The following is a 21,864-nucleotide window of genomic DNA, read 5'->3' as shown; positions in this document are numbered from 1 at the left end:
ATCAGCCTCCCAGGGTGAAGTTGGGACGTTTCACACTGATGTGCATAAAATGGAGTTGGAATTGGAGATGCGTCGTTTAGAGCTGCAGCATGAAGTTGGAATTGGAGGCAGCTGCCAGACGCGACTCTGCGCGCGTTTCTGTTGATCAGGCCAGCGGTTCTGTTGCGGCTGAATTTGACATGAATAAATGTATTCGCTTGATTCCACCGTTTAGTGAGTTGGATGTGGATAAATATTTCATCCTGTTTGAACATGTGGCAAAGACACTTAAGTGGCCTAAGGAGGTTTGGTCGCTGCTTCTGCAGTGCATGTTTACCGGTAAAGCGCAGGAAGCTTATGCCTCGCTGTCACTTGATGACAGCTTAAATTATGATAAAGTGAAGAGTGCAGTGGAAAAAGCTTATGAACTCGTGCCTGAGGCATATAGACAAAAATTCCGACGCTATAAAAAAGCCGACTATCAAAGTTACACTGAATTAGGTCGTGTTAAAAATGCTTTATTTGATCGGTGGTGCGCTGCACAAACTGTTAAAAACTTTGAACAGCTCCGCGACTTGATTTTGTTGGAGGAGTTTAAAAATTGCTTACCGAAAAATATTGCAACCTACATTAATGAGCAGAAAGCTAAGAACGTGTCAGAGGCTGCAGTGTTGGCGGACGAGAATATGCTGACTCATAAGGATTATTCGGGCCCTGTGGGTTTTAAACAGCATTTTGGTCAAAATATGAGCCGCAGTGATCGGGTTGGTGTTGCTCATCAACTGGAGGCGAGACAGTTTAAAAATCCGCTGGTTCGAGATGATGAGCGGGTTTGGAGCGGTCACAGACGTGGACATATTAAAGCAGATTGTCATCGGCTAAAAGTTGAAACGAAAAAGTTTCAAACTGCTCCTAAAGGAGTAGGTTTGGCTGCGCCGGTGCGGAGTTCTTTGGATGACACAAAGGAAGATCGGTCTTCTGAAGTTGGTGTCTCATATCTTCCTTACATTTGTGAGGGTTTTGTGTCGCTGCCAAACTGCGAGGAAAAGGTTCGAGTAAAGATCCTGAGGGTGTTGGGCCCTCAGGATTGTGTGCTGAGCTGTGTTAGGGTTTCTCTTACCTTTCCTCCTCAGAGTCTCCAGCCCAGAAGAGCCTCCAGCTGGTTCCAATTGGACGCAATCAGGGAGCAGTATTTAGAGGAGTGGATTTCCTGGGACGGACGCCAGTCGGTTAATTTCCACGCAGTGAAGCCTTGCAGTTCCAAGCCGGTTCTCTTCTCAGTCCTCCTGGATCCATCCTCCGCTGCTCACCTGCCTGTCCACCCGCTGGAGCTCTCAAGTCGAAACCCGACACTCAGCCAAACTCAATCTCTGTGGGCTCATCCAACCTCCCCTCCATCTGCTCCGCTCTCCATGGACCTGTAAGGAGTTTGCATCATTTCTAGTTTACTCAGTTACCTAGCCCGAATCTAACAGATCTCTCTCTCTGTGCAGTTCCTGATTAAGCTGCTGTTTCCTGAGAATCTTCGCCGATCCAAAAACTATCTCTCTGTCAAAACTTTTCAATAAACCTTCTAAACCGCTTCCTGTTTCGTGTTGTGTCTGCGCCAGAGTCAACTCTAGAATCATGTCAGAACCGACTGGCCAGCAAGACTCTGCAGCACAACTACGAACCGCTCTATCTGAACAGGGAGTTCTCCTCGGCCGACACGATTCGGCTATCTCTACTATTGCTCAGCAACAAACCTCAATCATGCAAACCCTTAGCCAATTGTCACTCCAAGTACAAGAATTAAGCTCTAAATTGCCGTCTCCTTCTCCTCCGAAATCGTACTTACCTGTTGGTTCTGCAGCTTCTTCCAGATCTCCCATGCCTAGAGACGTTGTTTTGCCCACCCTGGAGCCATTCGGCGGCGACCTGAACAAGAGCAAAGGATTCCTGCTACAGTGCTCCCTAGTGTTCGGGCGGTCCCCGCAGTCATTTCCGGATGACGCCAACAAGATCTCCTACGTCATCGGCCTGCTCAGAGACAAGGCTTTAAGGTGGGCAGAAGCAATAATTGATGAATCTAACATTGATGAATACTCCTTCAGAGAATTCTTGGATTTATTCAAACAAACATTTTGCCTACATGTTGGGGAGGAAGAAGCAGCCAAAAAATTATGGACTTTGAAACAGGGAAACAAGTCTGCTGCCGAATTGGCAATTGAGTTTCGCACTCTAGCCGCTGACTCAGGTTGGAACGAGACAGCCCTCAAGGGGGCGTTCCAACATTCCCTTAGTGAAAAGCTTAAGGATGAATTAGCCTGCCGAGAGGAACCAGAAACCTTGGACCAGTTAATTAATCTAGCCATCCGAATTGACAATAGGCTCAGAGAAAGGAACCGTCAGAGAAATATAGCTTCCCCGCACCAAGCTTTTGCTATGACTCCTAGCCCTCAGTCTCAGCCTCGGCCACCTTCTCCTGAACCAATGCAGATTGGCAGAGCTCGGCTCTCACCTGAAGAACGCCAACGGCGGTTGTCTTCAGGGTGTTGTTTGTATTGTGGCCACTCTGGTCACTTTATTTCCACCTGTCCAGTTCGCCCAAAAGCCTTTGCCCGTCAGTAAATCTGGGGGTACTGGCGGGCAAAACCATGATTCAAGACAACCTCCGCTTAACTTTTCACTCATCCATCTGCCTAGACCATAAAAGCCTCCCCGTGCTCTCCCTAGTGGATTGCGGTTCTGAACAGAATCTCATCAGTCCAGATCTCGTTCACCAATATAAGATTCCAGTTCAAAGACTCCCAACTCCTATTTTTGTGTCAGCCATAGATGGCAGCGCTCTCAAGACCATTACTCATCAGACTGTCCCTCTTCAGTTTGTGTCCCTAGGCAACCATCACGAGCAGATTTCATTTTTGGTTTTTCCCACTAAGAATTCCCCAGTGGTTTTGGGCTACCCCTGGCTAATCAGACATAATCCCCAAATAAACTGGCCTCTATCCCGCATTGAGTCCTGGAGTCCTGAGTGCTCTAATAGCTGTCTCTGCTCAGCACTCCCTCCTCAGAGTTCTGTGTCCAATCCCCAGCAACCTCCAGCTGACCTCTCTAAAGTTCCACCAGATTATCATGATCTACAACGTGTCTTCAGTAAAGAATTAGCCCTCTCCTTGCCTCCTCACCGGCCATATGATTGTGCCATCAATCTTCTTCCTGGCGCCCCTCTTTCCTCAGGCCAACTATACAACTTATCCAGACCTGAACGTCAGGCCATAGAGAACTATATTAACAGCTCTCTTGAAGCAGGTATCATCCGTCCCTCCTCATCTCCAGTTGGGGCTGGATTCTTCTTTGTCGAGAAAAAAGATAAGACTCTCCGCCCCTGCATTTATTATCGGGAACTAAATCAGATCACCATCAAAAACAAATACTCTCTTCCTCTCATATCCGCCGCCTTTGAACCCGTAAGCCAAGCCACCATTTTCACTAAACTCGACCTCCGAAATGCCTACCACCTGGTCCGTATTCGGGAGGGGGACGAGTGGAAAACCGCTTTCAAGACTCACATCGGTCATTTTGAATATCTGGTCATGCCTTTTGGTCTTTCTAATGCCCCAGCAGTTTTTCAGGCCCTCGTAAACGATGTCCTGAGGGACTTTCTAAACATCTTCGTTTTTGTCTACATAGACGACATCCTGATCTTTTCCAGAGATCTGGAGGAACACAAGACCCACTTCAGACAGGTTCTCCACCGTTTGCTAGAGAATCGCCTGTATGTTAAGGGCGAAAAGTGTGAATTTCATGTTCCTTCAATCTCTTTTCTTGGTTTTGTTTTTGAGGGTGGACAGGTGAAGACGGATCCAGCCAAGATCAAGGCAGTGTTGGACTGGCCAACCCCTGAAACCAGAAAGCAGCTCCAGCAGTTTCTTGGATTTGCCAACTTCTACAGGAGGTTCATACGAAACTTCCGCGTCATCGCCGCTCCCCTCTCCGCCCTAACCTCTACCAAGAGACCCTTCATCTGGATCCTTGAAGCTGAGAAAGCCTTCTCTGAGCTCAAGACCCAATTCTCTAAGGCACCCATTCTTATTCATCCTGATCCCTCGGCTCAATTCATCATGGAGGTAGATGCATCAGATACTGGTGTTGGGGCTGTACTCTCCCAGCGGTCCCCAGCAGATGGTAAGCTCCATCCATGCGCATTCTTTTCTAAAAGATTCTCTCCTTCTGAAAGAAATTATAACATTGGAGACAGAGAGCTCCTAGCCATCAAACTCTCACTTGAAGAGTGGAGAAACTGGCTAGAAGGCTCAGAACTCCCAGTGGTTGTTTGGACTGACCATAAGAATTTGTCCTACCTCCAGAACGCTAAGAGGCTTTACTCCCGGCAGTCCCGCTGGACTTTGTTCTTTTCTAGATTCAACCTAAATATCTCCTATCGTCCTGGGTCACGCAATATTAAGCCAGATGCCCTGTCCAGACAGTTTGCTTCCGATGATTTCTCTAAAACCCCTGAGCCGATCCTTCCACCATCCTGCGTGGTAGGGGGGCTATCCTGGAATCTGGAGAGGGCCATTGAAGCAGCCTTGAAGGCCGAGCCCGATCCTGGGGGGGGACCTCCTAACCGCCTCTATGTTCCGGCCAGAACCCGTTCTCAGGCCATCCAATGGGCTCATTCTTCTAAGTTCTCCTGTCACCCTGGGGCTAGTCGTACCATTGGTTTGCTCTGCCGCTATTTCTGGTGGCCTTCCCTCAACAAGGATGTGTTGGAGTTTGTCTCAGCCTGTTCCACATGTGCACGTGGAAAAAATCTTCACCGCCCTCCAGCTGGTCTCCTGCAGCCTCTCTCAGTCCCTAGTCGGCCCTGGTCACATATAGCACTAGATTTTGTCACTGGTCTTCCTATCTCTAAAAATAAGACAGTCATCCTGACAGTCATAGACAGATTTTCCAAGGCCTGCCACCTAATTCCTCTTAACAAGCTTCCATCTGCTGCTGAAACCGCTCGCCTCCTATTTTCTCATGTATTTAAACTTCACGGCATCCCCTCGGAGATTCTATCAGACCGAGGTCCTCAATTTATTTCTCGTGTCTGGAGGGACTTTTGCTCTATCCTGGGGGCCAAATCTCGTCTCACGTCAGGGTTTCATCCCCAAACCAATGGCCAATGTGAAAGGCTGAACCAAGAACTAGAAAACGCACTGCGTTGCGTTTGCGCCAACAACCCCTCCTCCTGGAGCACACATTTGCCTTGGGTTGAATATGCCCACAACAGTCAGATCTCCGCTGTCTCTGGGTTGTCTCCGTTTGAAGCTTCTCTTGGCTATCAGCCATCCCTCATCCCCTCTTCTTTTCCAGACGCTGTCATCCCCTCTGTAAGGGGCCACATGGAGGCCTGTTGCCGCATCTGGGACCAGACCAGAGCAGCCCTCAACCGCACGGCTGCCCAGAACAAGAAGTTTGCAGACCGCAGATGCGTCCCTGCCCCAGTTTATTCTCCTGGACAAAAGGTCTGGCTTTCATCTAAGAACTTTCCTCTTAAGGGGTGCTCCCGAAAATTGTCTCCCAGGTTTCTGGGCCCTTTCTCGGTCCAAGCCGTCATCAGTCCTACCACTGTCCGCCTGAAGCTCCCTTCTCACCTTCGGGTCCATCCCGTTTTTCATGTCTCCCAAATCAAGCCAGTGTCTTCCAGCCCTCTGTGCCCTCCATCCAGGCCCCCTCCACCCGCCCGGATCGTTGACGGCCACCCTGCCTTCACTGTGCGTCGCATTGTGGATGTCCGTCCCCGAGGTCGGGGTTGCCAATATCTGGTCGATTGGGAGGGTTATGGTCCGGAGCAGCGGTCCTGGGTTCCGCGCTCCTTCATTCTGGATCCCGCGCTCATCTCTGACTTTGAGCGCCGTTCTGCGTCTTCTTCTGCTCGTCCGCCAGGTGGCGTCCCTTGAGGGGGGGTACTGTTGGGCCCTCAGGATTGTGTGCTGAGCTGTGTTAGGGTTTCTCTTACCTATCCTCCTCAGAGTCTCCAGCCCAGAAGAGCCTCCAGCTGGTTCCAATTGGACGCAATCAGGGAGCAGTATTTAGAGGAGTGGATTTCCTGGGACGGACGCCAGTCGGTTAATTTCCACGCAGTAAAGCCTTGCAGTTCCAAGCCGGTTCTCTTCTCAGTCCTCCTGTATCCATCCTCCGCTGCTCACCTGCCTGTCCACCCGCTGGAGCTCTCAAGTCGAAACCCGACACTCAGCCAAACTCAATCTCTGTGGGCTCATCCAACCTCCCCTCCATCTGCTCCGCTCTCCATGGACCTGTAAGGAGTTTGCATCATTTCTAGTTTACTCAGTTACCTAGCCCGAATCTAACAGATCTCTCTCTCTGTGCAGTTCCTGATTAAGCTGCTGTTTCCTGAGAATCTTCGCCGATCCAAAAACTATCTCTCTGTCAAAACTTTTCAATAAACCTTCTAAACCGCTTCCTGTTTCGTGTTGTGTCTGCGCCAGAGTCAACTCAAGAATCATGTCAGAGGGATACTGGAGCGTTTGACTTTTATTAGAGCTGACGTGTTGCCGTTCTCTGCTGAGTCTGAGACAGGTGCCTGTGTCCCGATTCGGGGAATGGGATTAAATGTAATGTTTGTTCCGTTACATAAAGTGTCTCTGGAGTGCGAACTGTTTACTGGTGTCACACAATTGGCTGTGCGTCCTGCTTTGCCAATTGACGGCGTCTCTGTGATTTTGGGAAACGGTTTAGCTGGAACGCATTTGTGGGCGGACACTGTGCCATTAGGTGGGCTGGTTGCATCGGACCCCATTCAGCGAGTTATTTCTCAGACTGAGAATAATAACGAATTCGCAGATGCATTTACCGCATGCGCGGTTACTAGGGCCATGGCGCGCGCTCAGAGTGAGAAAGAGGACAAATGTGCAGGGAAAATTAAATTGCCTTTGTCCAATTTTCCAATCTCTCTATCTCGCAGTGAGTTCATCGCGGAGCAGCAAGCCGATGTTTCTCTGAAGAATCTTTTTGATCAGGTTCGCCCGCTCAGTGAAATAATGGACTGTGCATGTGGATACTTCCTGCAGGACTCGTTGTTGGTGAGGAAATGGTTACCACATGCTGATTTTGTGGGGGAACCAGTGTTTCAGATGGTGGTTCCCATTAAACTTCGCTCCGCAGTGTTAAAAGTTGCTCATGATGAGTCTGGCCAATCTGGTGTACGTAAGACGTATGACCGAGTTCTGAGACATTTTTTCTGGCCGCGTCTGAAGAAGGACGTTTCATCTTATGTTAAGGTGTGTCATGTCTGCCAGGTCATTTCCAAGCCCAATCAGGTTTTGAAACCGTTCCCTCTGAGCCCAATTATTGCCGCATCTGAGCCATTTGAGCATTTGATAATCGACTGCGTGGGCCCGTTACCCCGCTCGAAGGCTGGGTCATCATATCTGCTCACTGTGATGGGCCAGAGTACACGTTATCCAGCAGCTTATCCGTTACGTACAATAACAGCCAAGTCGGTTGTACGTGCGCTCACTCAGTTCTTTTCGGTGTTTGGAATCCCTAAAGTAATACAGTCTGAAAAAAAGGCACTAATTTTTCATAACATTTGCTTAGTCAGGTTCTGAAACAGCTACGGGTGCGACAGTGGCGGCTGGTGAAAAATATTTTTGGTGGGGCTGATATAGCCTAGTGTATGTCTCCAACTAATCCGGAATAAGAATTCAAATAAACAATTGGACAATACATACAATTTAACAGTAATGATTTAATTTACTATATAATAACAGTAACAGTGATGATTTGGGTCACTGTGACGGGGTTCTTTGGCCTCCAAGAATCCAGGCTCAGTCAGTTTACCGGTGTTGGTGATTTATTGTGCTCAAAAACTCAAAACAGGGTGCAAAAGAAACTGAACATGTACAAGATACTCTGGGCCTCAGCCTCCCTCCAGTTACCAGCAATGTAACAAAGAAACAGAAAACAGAAATGGCAGCTTTTCTTCCCACAGCCCTCATTAAATAGTTTAAGCCCCTACCCTCAGGCTCTCTTATTTCTGATTTCTTCTCATTAATCAGTTTTGCCCATATATTACCTCCACAAACAATTGATGTACAAAAACAAATAATTTTTACAACTTAATTCTTTTCACAGATTCATTGACTTATTCAATTACACCAAACTGGGTTTGAACCCAGCAAAGACGCAGCCAGACTGAAGATGACAAGTCCCCGTAGCATAAACACGTACACACACACACACAACCCCCCCCCCACACACACACACACACACACACGCACACACACAGCTAACCCCACTGAAATATTAAGTGTGCACCCTCAATACGCCAGCAGGTAACCAGGAACAGCTTGTGTGTTTTAAGTCAATGGAGCTACTGGGCTCAGCGCGAGTGAATTGGTCCTCACAAGCACAGTATAACAGGAATGTGTGTGTGGCACGCAAAGTTAGAGGTTGTTTTAAGGGACGAGGTGGATTCGTCGCAGTCACAATAACCATGACATGAAATTTTCCTACCCTACAACAGGGATGTTCTTCTGGCAAACGGGTAGATAAATAAGGATCTCACCAAATTTGGTGGAAGCTGCATCTCGCTCGTTACGTTCGCCATCGTCCCTGTAATTGTCTGCACCTGCGCTTGGGTGCAGAAGCCTGTTAAAGTGCAGTATTTTCAGAGCCCCAAGACCATAAAGTTCTGAGACGCTGATTGGCCATTAAATTCACCTAGCAATAGTACATGATTGACAGATTCTCTGCAAATGTGGGGCTGTCTGATCACAGCCTCAAGACAGAGACTGGGAGTCTGTCTGTGGAAATCCACAAATGCATGACAGTAGATAGGGAAATGTAGTTTATATAATTTGTTTTGCTTATAGGTACACACTCTAGAGAGTAAAACTGACATTTATGAGTTAATTCTAAAAATATATTTTACGTTTCTCTCTTCTTATCAGGGAGGGCGGTGCCCCAGCGCCCCCTATGTGCCGGCCGCCACTGGGGTGCGACACAATAAAGCAACAGCATATCATCCAGAGAGTCAGGGGGCGTTAGAGCGTTTCCACCAGACTCTGAAGTCTCTCCTGCGCGCTTACTGTACAGAACTGGCAGGTGACTGGGAGGACGGATTGCCTTGGCTGATGTTCGCCGCCAGGGAGGTAACCCAGGAAAGCACCGGGTTTAGTCCAAATGAACTGGTTTTTGCACACACCGTTAAGGGTCCGTTGGCTGTGGTGTCGGACGGGCTGAAAGAGCCTGTTCCACCCAAAAACTTGGTGGATTATGTTAATGGTTTTAGAAGACGTTTGTATTGGGCACAGGATCTTGTTAAAGAGAAGTTGACTGTGGCGCAGAAAAAAATGATAAGCCTGTTTGATCGGGGTGCAGAGGTTTGCACATTTCTGCCGGGTGATCAAGTGTTGGCTTTGTGTCCAATTATGACTTCTCCTTTTCAGGCGAAATTCACTGGTCCATTTACAGTTCTAAAACGGGTTTCCGATCAGAATTATTTAATATCTATGCCGAGCGGAGAAAGAAAACCCAGTTGTGTGATGTCAACACATTAAAATCATATTATGCTTGTGATGATTTATTTCCGTCACAGTGTAATGTTGCCACGCCTGCATGTGCAGTAAACGACCTTGCTGGGAGGAGCGAGACTTTCAGCACCACGGACAGCGCACTGTGTCACCTGTGTGGGGATGACGGTGATGTGGATGGGTTGGATAGTTCTCTGATTCATGGGCGTCTTAAGAACTCTGAAACTTTGGGAAAGTTGAATACGTTGTTGGTTCACTTACCTGCAGGTCGTGCTAAACAGTTGGCTGAGTTGATAGGGGATTTTCCATGTCTGTTTTCGGACACACCTGGTCGCACACATTTGGTCGAACACGATGTGGATGTGGGTGACGCTAAAGCAATAAAGCAGCGGTTTTATAGGGTGAATCTGGAGAAGCGCAAGCACTTGGATGCAGAAGTGGATTACATGCTTCAGAATGGGATTGCTGAACCAAGTATGTCCAGTTGGGCATCGCCATATATTTTAGTTCCTAAGTCTGATAACACTCTACGTTTCTGCTCAGATTTTCGCAAACTTAACGCTGTTACAAAACCAGATTGTTTCCCGTTGCCAAGAATGGATGATTGCGTCGACCAGGTGGGTTCTGCTAACTTTGTTAGTAAATTTGACCTTTTAAAGGGTTAATGGCAGGTGCCATTGACAAAGCGCGCACGTGAGGTGTCGGCGTTTGTTACACCTACAGGCTTGTATTCCTACACTGTAATGCCGTTCGGTCTGAGAAATGCGCCGGCAACGTTTCAAAGACTAATGAACAGAGTGGTTGGTGACATGACTGGTTGTGCAGTTTACTTGGATGACGTGGTGGTGTATTCTGACACGTGGGAGGAGCACGTGGAGCGTAAAGGGGAGCTTTTCACTCGTTTGGCTGGGGCGAGGTTAACGGTCAACCTGGCCAAATGTGAGTTTGGAAGGGCAACCGTTACCTGTTTAGGATGGGTGGTTGGCCAAGGTGAGGTTTGCCCTGTTGCAGCAAAGGTTCAGGCGGTAGAGCAATTTCCTGTTCCCATTACAAAGAAGGAGCTAATGCGTTTTCTTGGGCTAGTGGGATATTACAGGTGTTTTTGTCGAAACTTCTCATCTGTGGTGGTGCCTCTGACAAATTTGCTGCGCAAAGATGTAAAGTTTGAGTGGTCTACCCTTTGTCAACAGGCTTTTGAGCAGGTGAAAAGGCTCCTCTGTGCTGATCCTGTATTGGCTGCACCACGTCTTAAACATCCTTTCCAACTTTACGTGGATGCTAGTCACGTGGGTGCTGGAGCTGTCCTTACACAGACCGATGATCTGGGTATTGGCAGGCCGAGCCCTAAAACATTTTGATGTTTATGTAAATGGTGGCGCTAACATCGTGGTGTTTACAGATCATAATCCGCTGACGTTCCTGTCTTCCCTGAAATGTCCAAATCAGCGTTTGATCCGCTGGTCATTGTTCCTGCAGTCCTACAATCTGGATATTCATTACATTAAAGGAAAAGACAACGTCATAGCTAATGCGTAATCTCGCGCTCCACTTTTGTAGCATGTGGTGTTTTTCTTGTGCTTGTTTTGTCCCTGTTTCTTTTCTATGTGCCTTAAAGAAGCTTCTGAGTGCACTAGTTGCTGGCCTAGAGAGCGAGCAGAGGAAGAAATCTGTACATTAAACGAATCCGAATACATTGTGGGTGGCCGGGTTTACTACACGGTTGGTGATTTGGAGCAGGGTTCCATATAGAACCTGCTTTTTTATGGGCGGAGGTGTGACAGCCCTGCTGTGCTGTCGGGTGAGCATATGTGTTAACTGCCTAAATTAACACTATCAATTAAGGTCCTCTAGGTGGGAGGCGCTTCCATTATGCGGCCACCTGGTTGATATTTAAGGAGCGTTGGTGTTCCCTGCTTGAGAGGCGCGTCTCCTGGTTGAAGCAAGCACGCCGCAGACAGCCATCCAGTCCAGTCCGGACCAGGTTGGGGACCCGACTTCCTGGTGTGGAGGGACCAGGCGTGAACGCCCCATCCGAGCTGCCATCTGATGCTGGCATTTAGTTCATTCTTTTGATTCTGCTAAATAAATGCCTTTTACAGGCTTAAAATACTGCCTGTTTCCGTGTCCCCCCATTGTTTGTTGCCATCAGTCAAGCCGGGTCGTAACAGTATGTCACACAGGCATGTTGAGTATTATTGATGATTCTCTTGTTGACTTCCTACTGTGGGTGTAGATCTATACAGATAGAAACAAATGTCAATAAAAGGCCACAGGCTACTCTAGGGAGCATTGCACCCAGGTTAAATGTAATTAAAAGGATGCATATTTTTTCATCTGTTTGTTACTGGTGTTTGTAGCCATTTAAAGATGGCATCTCCAACAGGTTAGTGGCCCAGAAAGGAGTTTGGAAGCTAATTTAATTGTTTATGCCTTGATGAAGATGAAAATAATTATGAGTTGTGGGAAACTAAATGTTTGGCCCACCATGTTTGCTTGTATTAAAAAGACAATATTTGTAGAAATTAATCTCCTACCTGTCCCCTATACACCCATACAGTTGCACATATAAGCTTACTTTTGGTCAGGACCCAGCACTGCATGTCCTGAGCCCGTAATATCATCAATGACCCCTCACACCCCCACTATGGACTGTTCTCCCTGCTGCCCTCTGGGAAGAGGCTTCGCAGCATTAGATGCAGGTCCAGTAGATTCTGCAACAAGCTTCTTCCCCACCTCCATCAGACAGCTGAACTGTTGGAAAAAACTCTAAAATCATGTCACAGACTCTGCATTACACTGATAACACCAAACCAAAATACTGCATGAACACAGTATAATGTATTTTTTTTTTCTCTAAAATGAAACTTTCTCTCACCTAAAATCTAACTTATTTAAAATGTGAATTTGTTTCCTAAAATGTAAATTTGTTTGCTAAAATGTAAATTTGTTTTTAAAAATTTAAACTTTTTTTTTCAAAAATACATTTGTTTCATAAAATATAATTTTGTTTTTTCAAATGTTATTTTGTTAATTTGTTAATGTAAATTTGTTTGCTAAAATTTTAATGTGTTTTTAAAAATGTAAACTTTTTTTTCAAAAATACATTTGTTTCATAAAATATAATTTTGTTTCTTCAAATGTTATTTTGTTTTTTATTTGTTAATATGTTTTTGAATTGTAAATGTGTTTTGCACTTCTCAGCCACCGTAGTCAGCAGATCTATGCAAGGATCTTTAATGAAGCAGATTCTGGATGCAGTGCTCCATGGTTTTGGAGGTTTAAATCAGACACACATTTCACAAAAATAAATATTAAGAACATATGAATTATTTAGAATCATTTATCATTTATGAAGCATTAATAAAAAAAACTTTTCTATAAATGACTTTCAAATATTCAATTCATTATCTTAATTTGTAAAGTCTGTCATTCTCATGGAATAATGCTTAGTGTAGTACAGAAAGCAGAAGATTGGGAAATAAAATAGTTGTTTTATCCAATTTCTTTAATTTTGACTTAAACTACGCAAAACTAGTTATTTAGCAATTTTCCATACCTTCATCACAAAATGCTGTGACGCAAAAAGCCAAAACCATAATTCCATTCTATCAATTATTAAACAGCATTAACATAATTAAATTCCAAATTGACTGTGTATGATGTGATCATTAATAGATAAAGTTTTAAGTTTTAAAACATGGAAACCAGCTAATGTTTCTACTATTACAGCTACTGTAAGATACACAGCACAAGCAAAGAAAAAATATTATTCCAAACAGAAATACATAAATAAATTTAGAACAACAACAGTAAATTACTTAATTTTACTAAACATTAACATCATACTTAAATATTGAAGCTCTATTACCTTTAACTGTTATACTGAGAGGATCATCACAAGCTGATGATTTGAACGGCTCGTTCTCAATCCTGAAGAAGTATCTGTCTGCATAACTGGTCTTTACATCAGGAAACAGAGTGGTGCAGTTTTTCTCTCTCAGGTTTCCAGTAATATTCAGTGAATAGGTGTTAACTGACCCACTGCTGTTGAAAATAACTATCTTTGGATCAGAGACAAATTTGGTACCACCTTTCATCCAAACTCCATAGATAGTTCTGCTGCTGTTATAGCTGGTATCCTCTGTATCATAGATACATGGGATTTCCAAACAAGATCCACTCAGAGCTTCAATCTTCTTTGGTGTAGTGATTCTGAGGGCTGGTTTTATACCACCACAATCAGCCAAAGTAGCTGTAAAAACAGACAAATGATGAACATGATGTGGAGCAAAATCTGCCTGCAGAGAATCTTCATGGTCCACAAACTCCAGTTCAGCTGCAGCTTATTGTGGATCCTTTAAATAACATCAGGATCTAATATTTCAGACTAGAAATGATTCACTTGAGGTCTCTAATGAAATGAAGTGAACAAACAGCTCACCTGGAAAGAAGACACTCAGTAACATGTTGACTGTCAGCAGGTTCTCAGAAAGAGCTGCCATCAGATTCAGATGATTCTTCTTCATTAGTCAAACAAGAAAAAAAAAATAATTGCTGACTTTAAATGCTACGTCTGAATATAGAGGTTCATCTTATAGCAAAGCAGCTTTGAAGGTACTGTAGACATTAAAACGTATTTACTAAAGAGAATACTTGGTTAAATGATTAGTTAGAAATGTAAACTTACCAAAAATATCTGCAGTTTAGTCAAAAACAGTTTAGGTTTAGAACCAGTTGATCTATTTAGATCAGCAGCAGATTAAACAGCCACCTTCTTTATGACCAGATGTGTTACTTAAAGGAGTCTCCATCCTCTTCTTCTGTGAAAGAGGAAGTTAGCTCTATCAAACTGATTTGACAAATGAAGTCATCTAATAGAGTGCTCAAACAAAAAGTTATCTAAGTAATAGTTTCTTATTTACATTTAGTTATAAGAATCAATGAGTTTGATCACAAAAAACAGTAAAAAACTAGCAATACATCGAAAATACACCCAGCTGCCATTTTTCGCTTAAAACTCAGCGCTGTTTTTTTACTGTAGAAATAACCCAGCTTCTTCTTTTCACTTCAGCTTTTTTTCTGCACTTTGTGCAGCTATCAGTTCGTATCTGAACATTTCTTCATGAAACTCTGGTACATAGATGGCAAATCATGAAGAGTTAATACTTTGTTTTAGAGTTTATTTAAAATAAGATTTTGTGTTTTATCAACTCAAACATGTATTGAATCTAATCAATCTAATTTGACTAAATTTGATGCTCATTCTTGTAACGTGTGTAACACTGAAAGCTCCAACTACACCAGGAAAATGTTCTATTGTTTAATCTGCTCTTTGGATTTGATCTCTTTAGAAACTACTTTATGCTGTGACAGAATCGGTCTGATATAAATCAAACCCAGCCTGGTGGAAAATTCAGTTCAGACTCAGCTGACATATTCAAATTCACTGTATGCCCTCTCAGAAATGCTTTCTTGATTAAGGTGAGTACACACTAACCACAGCGATTAAAATGATTTATATTTTCTTTCCAAAGTAAAGTTACATTCAGGAGTGAATTGATGGTCAATGATGCTAATGGCACAAATCAGGCAAATAGAGTGAAGTGAAACAGCAATAAGCCAAGTACACATGCCGATAGAGCAAAGAGGAAGTTTGCTCTTTGCTCTATTCTGCTCTATTCTTATGTTCACATTTAAAAATATGAACTTTCTGTCAATACCTACTGTGTTAGATGGTCAATGACTGGGTAAGGTAGTGATGTTGCGTGCAGAAGCACAACACAGACAAAGCTTTGTTCCATCAAATGCTCATTAAAGATTGATCCATCCCCAATATTGATCCATTTTGTATACAGTGTATACAAAATACAATTTTGTTTTGTACATTTTTCAGACAGTAAATGAGAAGCAGCTTATCAGTGAAATGAACATTTCCATTCCATAAAGTGCAGCAGTGATAGAATGTAAATAGTGTGGGAGAATAAAAAGAAAAAACATTGTGCAAAAAAGCACATTGATACGGAAGTTCAGAGCATTATTTTATATCATATACATAAGATGTAATCCATCAACGTGCTTCTATATCAGCTCTTGTAACTCATTCTGGTCCTACTTCTACTGAAGAGAAGTATTCACTAGATGTATTCACATCCTCTTTGCAAAATCTACCATCATCTGTCCTTCCACATTTCTGTTCCAAATACCAAAAATGCTCATCATGACCTCATCTCTAGTGAGGTGTGAATGCATCTCGGGCTGAGTCACACTAAACACAGAGCAGAACATTAATGCAGAACATTACTCATACACACTGGCATATATCGTCCTGATCTGTGTTCGGGGTTCGGTGTTTGGGTTCCACAAAACAAATACCTTGCAAAAAAGAAAATAATTGTTCAATCAAAATAAAAACCATTAAATGTCCAGATTTTGCACTGTGAAAGAGAGACACATAAAATATTATGGCTCCAAAGATAGAAACAATTTTAACAACTACAACATAATTGTTTGACAGATATTATTTGAAACACAGAAGAAAATCATATTTTGCACCTGATTTATAATTTCTGTTTTTTAAATCCCTTTTAAACAAATATAGGTTTTTTTTTTATATAAAACAGATATTCACATACAAAGATGGTAAACATGCTTCTAGTCTGAATAAGAAACAGCTCTAGTGGTTTGTTACCATCTCTAAGAGAAGTCAGAACACAACAAACAAACTTCTTTTTATTATTTTAAAACTGATGTTTAAGGAAACATGACATAACCTCTAAAGTATAGATGCTGCCAATTGAGCTTAGTTTGTAAAAGGATGAAACATATCAGTAAACAACAAGTAAACGTTTTAAATTAGGCTAAAACTTATCAACAGGGAAAGGAACTCTCTCAAAGCATTGTTTTAATGTCATTCAAACTGTGATTCAGGAAATCATGTTTACTTGATGAAGATTTTAGCTCTGAACATGCAAGAGTGTGACCTTCCTCCTGTGGCATATTTACCAAAGAGATGTTCAGATAATAATAAAAGTATAGACATATGGTTGATCCTCTGATGAAGTGGTGACCTGTTTAGGTTGGCCTCCTCTTCTGGCCTTTTGATGGCTGCAGAAAGAAACAGTTCCTGCTGTGACCCTGAACCTTTATTTGATTGACAGACAGAAAAAATAGATCCTTTGATTATGGTTAGGTGCCCTCCTTGTCTCCTTAAGGTCCATTATGCCTGATCCTGTGTTACTTTGTTGAGATCATCTAATTCTTCTGTATCTTGTGTACATTAGACAATAAAGGAATGTTATTTTTTTTCTTTACTTACCAGTAAGTGCTTTTAATGAAATTGCATTGTTAATGGGGGAACTCACTTAAGTAGCTTAGTAGAGTAAATTTCTCCACTGTGAGATCAATAAAGTCAAATTAATAAAGCTTAAAAGATAAATGCGCCAAGGAACCAGATACAAAAAAACATTTAAAAACAGTAAGAGACACACTGAGCATTAATACAGTATGAATGTAGAAAAAAATATAAAATTAAAGATCAAAACAGGAAGCTATCCAAAATTTTTTGGGAAAAAAGCTGGAACAGATATTCAAATCTCCTGTGCAGTAATTAGGTGGCCAATAACATGCTAATAAAACTAAAACACAAAGAACAGAGAAAAAATAAATAAATAAAAGAAAAACATGACTGAAATACTTCTGTAATGAGGAATGCAGTGCCTTGTGAAAGTAAGAAAAGCAGGTTGAAACCATGATGCTGCCACCACCATGTTTAACAGTGGGGATGGTGTGTTGAGAGTTATTAGCAGCATTGCTTTTAGAGCAAACCGAACATTTTGTGTTGTTGCAAAAAAGTTAGATTTTGGTTTCATCTGAACAGAGCACCTTCTCCCACGTTTGCTGTGTCTCCCAAGTGGCTTGTGGAAAATAAAAAAAATAAAAAATATGGATATCTTTAAGAAATTGCTTTCTTCCATAAAGGCTAGATTTGTGACAGACTCTGCATCACACTAACACCACCACTGCATATTTGCACCATAATGCTCTGAACTTTCATATCAATGTGTTTTTTTGCCCCATGTTTTTTTTTTCTCCCACATTGTTAAAATGTTATTACAGCTGTACTTTAAAGAATGGAAATGTTATTAAAGCTGTACAAAACAACATTTAATTTTGTATACACTCCGTGTATACAAAATGAAAATTAAAGTTGTCTAAGTCTAAGACTATGAGAAAGATTTTCTGTTCTGATCAGACCAAGAATTAACTTTTTGGTTTTAATTCTAAGTGGTAATGTGTGGAGAAAACCAGACACAGGTCATTATCTGCCCAATACAATCCTCACAGTGAAACATGGTGGTGGCAGCATCATGCTATAGTTTTTTTCAGCTGCAGGGACAGGAACTCTGGTTGCAATTGAAGGAAAAATGAATGCGGCCAAGTGTCATGATGGGTCTAATGTGTTTGACCCACATGCAGAAGCACTCTCAGAGACAGGAAAAAGTTAAACATTTAATTGAAGGGAAACTGTACAGAGACTAGAAAAAAAAACTGTTGTTCAGCTTGGGGAGGTTTCAGTGGTCAGGTGAACCAGAAGTGGAAGCTCTAGGAGGACATCAGAGTGGTGAGTTCATGGATGGGGGGAAATCTGGCTGATTTTCTGTATACAAGGTTTGACTTGGACTCACTGTGGTTGTTTGGGAGGTTTCCAGAGTTCCTGTCTGTGGAGGCTTGATCTGTAGATGGTGTTGTTCATTGGAGGACGGAACAGGCAGACAGCTGCCCAGGCAGTCCTGGGGAGCAGCTGAGCAGACAGACACAAAGTTCCAGAAGTGGACGGCGTTCAGATGAGGAGATCTGTCTCCTTTTCTCAGTGTGACGAGAGAGTCCCTTCCAAGACTTGAAGGGCCTAGCTTATCCAGTGGATCAGTGATATCTTGCCAGAGAATCAAAAAGACAAAAACTTGGTTAGCGCTGAGAGCTCAGAAGAAACTGGGACTCAAAGTAGACTCTGCAAACTCTGAGGGACAAGGGTACCCAATACTGGCAAACACTCTGGCGAGGAAGTGAAGAAAGTCCGCTCCTTAAATACTCCTCAGGAAGTGATGACCCAAGAGGCTGCAGGTGTGAGGAGAGAAGAACAGGAAGCCCTCCAGACCAGCAGAGGACAAAGGGACCATCTGGTGGGTGCACGGTGGAACTGCAAGAGAACAAAACAACCCCCACAAACTGGAACCCTAACACCAAGTACAGAGATATCCTGAAATAAAGCATCTTCCAGAGTGCTCAGGACTTAAGACTGGACTGAAGGTTCACCTTCCAACCAGACAATGGTCCTAAGCATACAGCTAAAATAAAAAAGGGTGGCTTTGGAACAACTCTGTGACCATTCTTGACTGGCACAGGCAGAACCCTGACCTAAACCCAACTGAGCATCTCTGGAGAGAGCTGAAAATGGCTGTCCAGCATAGGCGTAACTTCCTTAAGGACTGGTGTGGACATGTCCCCACCAATATTTTGTACACGTATTTTACTTTCGGTGCTGTGTATATCTGATTAAAACCCCATTCATGCCGCTCCTCAGAAAGAAAATAAAAAAAGTTCTCCCCGCTGCTCACCGTCCACAAACCCCGACAAAAAACTCAGAAAAAAGAATCTGTTGCCTCTCGCTTTCTCCCCATCACCCCCCTCCGCCCTCTCCCCATAACACCTGTCGCTTCCCTCCAAAAATGCTAACCCATTCAGGGACAGAAGTGGACTCAGACTTGCAGGTGAGAGGGACTTGTGGAAATATTAAGACCTAATTTTAGTCAGGAGAGACTTAAAGTAGTAAAAGAATAGAGAATAGTGTAAAAATAAGTTAATACCGTATTTAAAATATAACTGAACCGTTGGAAAAAAAAACGCAAACCACTCTTTTCCGGCCCTGTTATGTCAGCTACACTAGAGTCCTGCAACGGGTCGGGTACCCGCGAAAAATACCTAAAAAAAAAAATAAACGGGTCGGGCGGATATTTTTTTAGTGCGGGTGAGTAGGTGGTGATTTTTTTTTTTATGCGTGTGTGTTGTTATGGACATCAGAAATGTTGTATTAATCAGGCACTGGGTGCAGCGCAGCGTACAATAGCCTATGATGGGTTAACGGGTCGGGTTGCGGGTTAAATATCAACGGGTCGGGTCGGGTTCGGATTTGTATTGAAGATATCCGCGGGTGACGGGTCGGGTTCGGTAGTCATCCTAACGGGTTCGGGCGGGTGTGGGTTGGTAAAACTCGACCCATGCAGGTCTCTAAGCTACACTACATTCAGTATCGTTGCCATAGAAACAGACAACAGCACCAATATATCAGAATTATTCTAAAACACACGCAAATAATTTCCCACATAAAAAACAGGACTTTCAGTCCATTACAGTTTTCCGTTTTTAGAGGTTTGTTTTGCGTTTATTAAGTGATGGCTGTGGTATATTAGCTTTCACTGCTATAAGCTTTCACAGCAGTGATTGATTAATTTAAACACCTGCTCTACTGATGGTCTATCGGAGTTGGTGTTTAGGTTGAACATAAAGAACACCTTTTATTTGAAGCTTCTTGTAGCTACTGTTTTAATCCCGGCTTCACTTAAAACTTTTTTCTGACTTTGTTAGTGTTGCCATTCAGTAGCAAGCACTGCGCCCCTTTTTCTTTTATATGTCCACGTACATTTAAGATTTAGCGTGTTAAGTTGACAACCCGTGAGCAAGCTGCTTTTTGCAATCTAGCAGGAAGGTAAGGATAGGATCTTGCAGGTGTGACGTCAATCTGCAGGGGGTCCAAAGATAAAAGATTTAAACAATTTTGGCATTGGAATTTCAGATTTAAGGGAGTTAGAAAGTTCACTTAGTAAAAGTGCAAATAATAAATCTGATTACAGATTACTTTTAAGCTGGTTGAACATACTGCGACAGACTGGTGACCTGTCCAGGGTGATCCCACCTCTCACCCAGAACGTGGCTAGAGATATCAGCACCTCCTGATCTCACTGAGGGATAAGGTTAAAGAAAATGGATGGTTGAACATAGTCCGCTCTCCCAGATTCTATCAAATCAGTATTGATATCCTCAGGGGCGGATTTAGGAAATTTGGGGCCCTAGGCAAAGACAGGCAGGGGGCCCCCTGAGAAGTAAACCCATAAAACAGACCCATTCTACAGATAGAGAAATGTTAATAGAATAGACATCCATTATTTGTTCTAGGTTTTGTCCCTCTCTTCGTGTCCCTTTTTCCTCTCTATTTATCAGCGTTCTGATGGCATTTTAGCCAAAGGATTTTTATCAAAAACATAATTAATGAGCACAAATAAGGATTAGTTGTATTAACCATACATGGAAACAGAGTTTTATGGGGCCCCCAGGAACTTGGGGCCCTAGGCAACTTCCTAGTATTGCCTAATGGTAAATCCTCCACTGGATACCCTGCTGGTGGATGTTCTTGACAGAAAGACGGAGAAAGTAAATTAATTTTAAAAAGTGACCCAAAATTGACTGTCAATAAATGTTCTACAAAATTGATATATTTATTTGAATTCTTTGATTTGTACTGTCTGTTTAGATTTATGTGATATTTTTTGCACAAAATATATAAGTGAATATTGTAACAGGTATGTTTTCAACTGTAAGCATTAAATTGATAAATGTTATTCGCATTTTTTTGGCTTTATCCTTTCCAACAAAAAAAAAAAAGGCGTCGCGCAGGTAGCTCCCTTTCCTTATGAGCCGTCCCCACCAACTGTCAACACAAAGTTACACCCTTGCTGTCCACCAATGCTCACCATCCAACCTGAAATACCTAGAGAGGATCTACAAGGATGAATGGCAGACGATCCCCAAATCCAGTTGTGAAAAATCTACTGTTTCATTCCCATAAAGACTTATGGCTGTACTAGACCTAAGAGTGCTTTTACTGAATACTTAGCAAAGGGTCTGAATATTTATGACAATGTGATATTTCAATTTATTTTTTCAATTGAAAGATTCTACATTTTTGTTGATTTCTGTCAAGATGGGGTGCTGAGTGTACATGAATGAAAAATATAATGAACTTTTTCATTATAATAAAAAATATAATTAACTTTTTCTGAATTCCAGGAGTTGAGATCCTCACTGAACTCCTGGAGAGTGTTTGCTGCACTGAAAAGAAAGGGGACAATTAAGTTTGCACACCCCACTCTTCAGGTTTTTTATTTGTTAAAACATTTTTAAATATCCAATTAATTTCGTTCCACTTCATGATTATGGAGCCTAGGCAGATTTAAACTGAAGAAACTCATGGCTTTTCATACATTCACCTGCAACACAGCCAATCAGCTTTGAACCACACCTCAAC

General features: G+C 42.9%; 1 protein-coding gene across 1 annotated transcript in view; it reads right to left on the bottom strand.

Annotated features, from left to right (window-relative positions):
* Positions 1-14,049, bottom strand: part of LOC119785190 (sialic acid-binding Ig-like lectin 14) — a 29,250-nt gene extending 15,201 nt beyond the window's left edge. Inside the window, exons 1-2 of the mRNA XM_038287662.1 lie at positions 13,948-14,049; positions 13,375-13,758 (exon numbers count right to left, since the gene is read on the bottom strand). Of these exons, the coding sequence (XP_038143590.1) occupies positions 13,375-13,758; positions 13,948-14,032 (469 nt within the window). The 5' untranslated portion in view covers positions 14,033-14,049. The remainder of the gene's footprint in view (positions 1-13,374; positions 13,759-13,947) is intronic.
* Positions 14,050-21,864: the final 7,815 nt, after the last annotated feature.

The sequence above is a fragment of the Cyprinodon tularosa genome, unplaced genomic scaffold (genome assembly GCF_016077235.1).
Source record: "Cyprinodon tularosa strain WSP-4 unplaced genomic scaffold, ASM1607723v1 ctg1063, whole genome shotgun sequence".
NCBI classification, from domain to species: domain Eukaryota; kingdom Metazoa; phylum Chordata; class Actinopteri; order Cyprinodontiformes; family Cyprinodontidae; genus Cyprinodon; species Cyprinodon tularosa.
The sequence above is the reverse complement of the archived record's forward strand: the minus strand, read 5'-3'. Positions and strand labels throughout refer to the sequence as shown.